The sequence below is a fragment of the Penaeus japonicus genome, unplaced genomic scaffold, assembly GCF_977035675.1.
Source record: "Penaeus japonicus unplaced genomic scaffold, GWHDUDI00000001_assembly GWHDUDI00000003, whole genome shotgun sequence".
In the NCBI taxonomy this organism is placed as follows: Eukaryota; Metazoa; Arthropoda; class Malacostraca; order Decapoda; family Penaeidae; genus Penaeus; species Penaeus japonicus.
In genome coordinates this window covers 32972151-32975814 of record NW_028234405.1, presented here as the reverse complement: position 1 = coordinate 32975814, position 3664 = coordinate 32972151, and the positions used below count along the sequence as shown (strand labels likewise).

The 3664-nt window shown below is 48.3% G+C and overlaps 1 protein-coding gene across 1 annotated transcript; it reads right to left on the bottom strand.

Annotated features, from left to right (window-relative positions):
- Positions 1-1005: 1005 nt before the first annotated feature.
- On the bottom strand, positions 1006-2943 carry LOC147472163 (uncharacterized). Its single transcript, XM_086531701.1, has one exon. It carries the CDS (start codon positions 2615-2617, stop codon positions 1028-1030), a length of 1590 nt encoding a protein of 529 aa, XP_086387827.1. The 5' UTR covers positions 2618-2943; the 3' UTR covers positions 1006-1027.
- Positions 2944-3664: the final 721 nt, after the last annotated feature.

Here is a 3664-nt window from a genome sequence, read left to right as displayed (position 1 = left end):
TTAGTAATTAAATTATGCCAAAAAATTTTGCGGTCGTTATCAAAACTATCGATGACGTGGTTTCGTAGGATAGTGAGGTCCCACCTCACTCGGTGCAGACTATTTAAATTATGAATAAAACGAGTCCTAAAGCAGGTCAGAAGACGCTTTGTTCTCTCAGAAGGATGAAAGGATATTCTGTCCTTGTATCGCTCCCTGGGGATGGAGCGAAGCATGGCAGCAGAAATCCATGAGAAGAGATGATGCCAATGCCTATTTATTTCGAGGGAATTTTCCCCATCAAGGTTAAAATCAAAATCTTCAGCTTCTAAGAATGATTTGAAATCGTCCCAGTTTGCTTTTTTGTACCGGAATGACGGTGTTTCTTTGTTTTGTATAGGTGACATAGAAAGTTTGATAATCATGGGTATGTGGTCCGAACCGATGTTCGGGCCAGGTTGTATGTGTGAGTGGTAGGCGAGTGCCGCCCTGTTCCCGAAAACGAGATCAGGACGACCCTTACCTCTGCTTGTATATACGGTGTGGAAGTCGGGTCCGATGTAGTGCAGTGTTTTTGTTTGGAAAATAGACAAGAGCTGTCTACCGTGTGCGTTGTTGTTTGTGTGGTGGAAGGCGTGATGTGCTGCGTTGATGTCACCGGCAAAGAAAACTGGGAGGTTATTATAGCTAAATAGCTTGTTGAAATCAGCAAGAGGTAAATTTGAATTAGGTCTGATATAAGCAGTGGCAATCATTACAGGGCCTTGTTGCGTGAATAGCTTTACAGCCATGAAGTCAGGATGAATGAATGGCGGTGAGATGAACTCGAAATGGAGGGTGGATTTTATGAGAATACAGGACCCTGTATACAAGCCGTCTTGTGATTGTCTCGATGTGTAGCCGAAGTGTTTAATAGCATAGGAATTAGTAATAGAGGTAGAGTTTAAAAGAACAACATCGGGACTTTCCTGTTCTAAAAACTCGTAAAAAATGTTCCGGATGTTAAAAAATGACCTTACATTCGCTTGTACGATCGTCAGCATACCAATCAAGGAGAGTGAACGGTCTTAGGCTTCACCTTGTATGGCGTCTGTGGCTCCCGGAAGCGAGAGCGGGAGCGAGCGCGCCCGTGGGGCGACAGCTCGGCACCCTTGCCCAGGTGGGCTACTCTGGCGAGCTCGCCAGGGTCAGGAAGTGACTCCTGAGAGTGGGAGACGCGGAAGTCTCGGGAATCGGCGGACCAATTCCCGATGCTCCCGCGTTCCCCGAGTGTTCCCCTGTCAGGGAGAACTGGTCCCGCCCCTGCCAGGGGGGCGGGACACGCAGCAGCACCCATGTCGTGCACGTCAACGTGCTCGACATCGATGCTGCTGTTGGAGGAGTCCGACAGGATGGTGTTGTCGTGGACCCCGGAGGCCGGGAGCGACGGGTCTTTTCTGTCTTTTTTGGTGTGTTTGTTTAGTGGTGAGATTTGTTTGCGTTTCTGTTCAGGTGTGTTAAGGGTAGTTTTTTCATGTTTAGTTTCTCGTTGTTTACGTTGTGGGAGTGGCTGTTGTTCGTGAGAGGTAGAGGGCTGTGGCTGTGAAATGGGCGCCACTCTATCTGTGTTTGTGTTTGTTTGTGTGTGAACTTCAGGTATGTATAGGTTCTCGTGTTCGAAGATCTCCTCGGGAATTACTATGCTCGGGAAACCGTTTTTCTGTAGGAGTATAGGGACGATGTTTGCGAATTTTTTGGCGTTGTATCTGGCGGCAATCAAGGCCACATGGAGTATAGCTTGTATTTTTGGGTCGGTGTTTGGAGTGAAGGTGTTTGTCTGAGGGAAGTGAGGCTGGGGCGGCATAGCTCTTCCCGAGGGAATCGCGGTGTTTGTTTGTGTTCTGGAGGGAGTGGATGTTTGTAAGGGTCGTGTTGCTGTTGCGTATGTTGTGTTATTGTTTTGTGTTTTTAGTGCTTGTCGTTTGTTTTTGATGATGTCTTTGCGTGTGGGGCAAGACCCGCTGACGGCGACGTGCTGTCCACCACAATTGCAACATTTGGTGGGCTTGTTGCAATTGGCAAAGAAGTGACCTTCTTCGCCACAGCGACTGCACCTGGCTTCGAGAGTACAGGTGTGTTTGAGGTGATTGTATCTGTAGCACTTCAGACACTGGTCAACCTGAATAAAACACTCAGGTTCTATGTTGTAAGGGGGGACGGATGTGTGGAACATCACGATCCCACGAGATAGGAGTTTCTGTGCCTCCTCGGGCGCAGAGCATCGGATCTTCACGATCCGGGACTCGGGTGGCTTGTAGACATCCACCACAGTGACGTCATTCATGGCTGAAACCTCGGCCTGAATAGACTCGGCCGATCGTGGTAAGATGGTCTTATCGACCTTCTTAGCCACGACCGTACACTTTGCCTTGGTCTCGGGAGAAGGAAGAGGCTTAAAGCCTGCGGCCGCGAGTTTCCTCTGGCCATCGGTCGTCAGGAAGGGAGTCAGCTGTTCTTGCCTAGCAACAACAACCTTGTAACCATTATGAACTTTAATGCAGTGAGTAACGGCAACCTCTGTGATGGTGAAGATTTTCTGGAGGGCCACCTCACAGGAGATGGGCCCCCCAGAATATGCTAATTTGATCATGTGACCCATGATACCATAGCTCGAGGATGATGGATGATGGGAAAAAAGGGGGGATGGAGGCTAGCAAAGCTAATCAAAATGACAGGACTTGGAAAGGTGCGGTTGTGGAATCAAAAAGTTCAAAGCACACTGTGAAGTTGAACCGTCTTTGTGTGTTAGGGCCGGGCAGGCACAAGGCCCTGTCAGGCGGGTATAACCCTTATATGCCTGACCGGATCCCTCGCAGTAAGACAATCCACTACACAGTGCGTCGCGAATTATTTACGTGTTCTCTGAACAGGTAAATAATTCGCTAGCTGCAAGCAGGTATTGGCGAGTATCCAGGGATACCACCAAGGGCCAGGTCAGGCTGTTAGCGGAGGATCAGCGAGTGTCAAAATCTCTTCTACGAAAATCCGCTTACAACAACTAAAAAACCTTGGAGCCTAAAGAAGGTCCAGAGAGCCCATCCTCCAACCGTGCTGAGCCATCCACGCGCCCCTCCGCTGGTGAACCCACCCAGTAGTCCTCCGCCCACACAACCAAATCGGCCTCCCCTAAGCCTGTGTCATCTAAGCACTCGCTCACAGAAGAACCCAAACCAACACGGTAAATAATGCTAGTGCTGAAGCTTCAATACAAATAACACCTAAGAAAAAACAAAACAAAAGGAAAATCAATCAGCTCGAGCCCAACCGCTACTGGGAAGACGCAGCTCAGCAGCAGGCACAGGCTGTGTCTTTCCTTCCTACTGCCACCCCTGCTCCAGTAGTGCCACTAGCAGTCACCAATATTTATGCAGAAATCGCAAAAGCCATGCAAGAAACTAGCAAGCAGACACAATCCTGCCAAATTGTCTATGGAGAGGGTTATGCCACTGTTCTTTCTAGAAAAAAAGCAAGAGAGAAACGTCAAACACCCAAACAAACGTTGAAGGGAGCCGAACATCTCTCAGAAAAGTTTGAAAATATATCTAGTATTAAAGCTCACATGACAAAAGTGATTCATAGATACTATGGAAGTTTCACTATAAAGCCTGCTTTTGTAGAGCACGAAACTATGAACGCGTTCTATGTT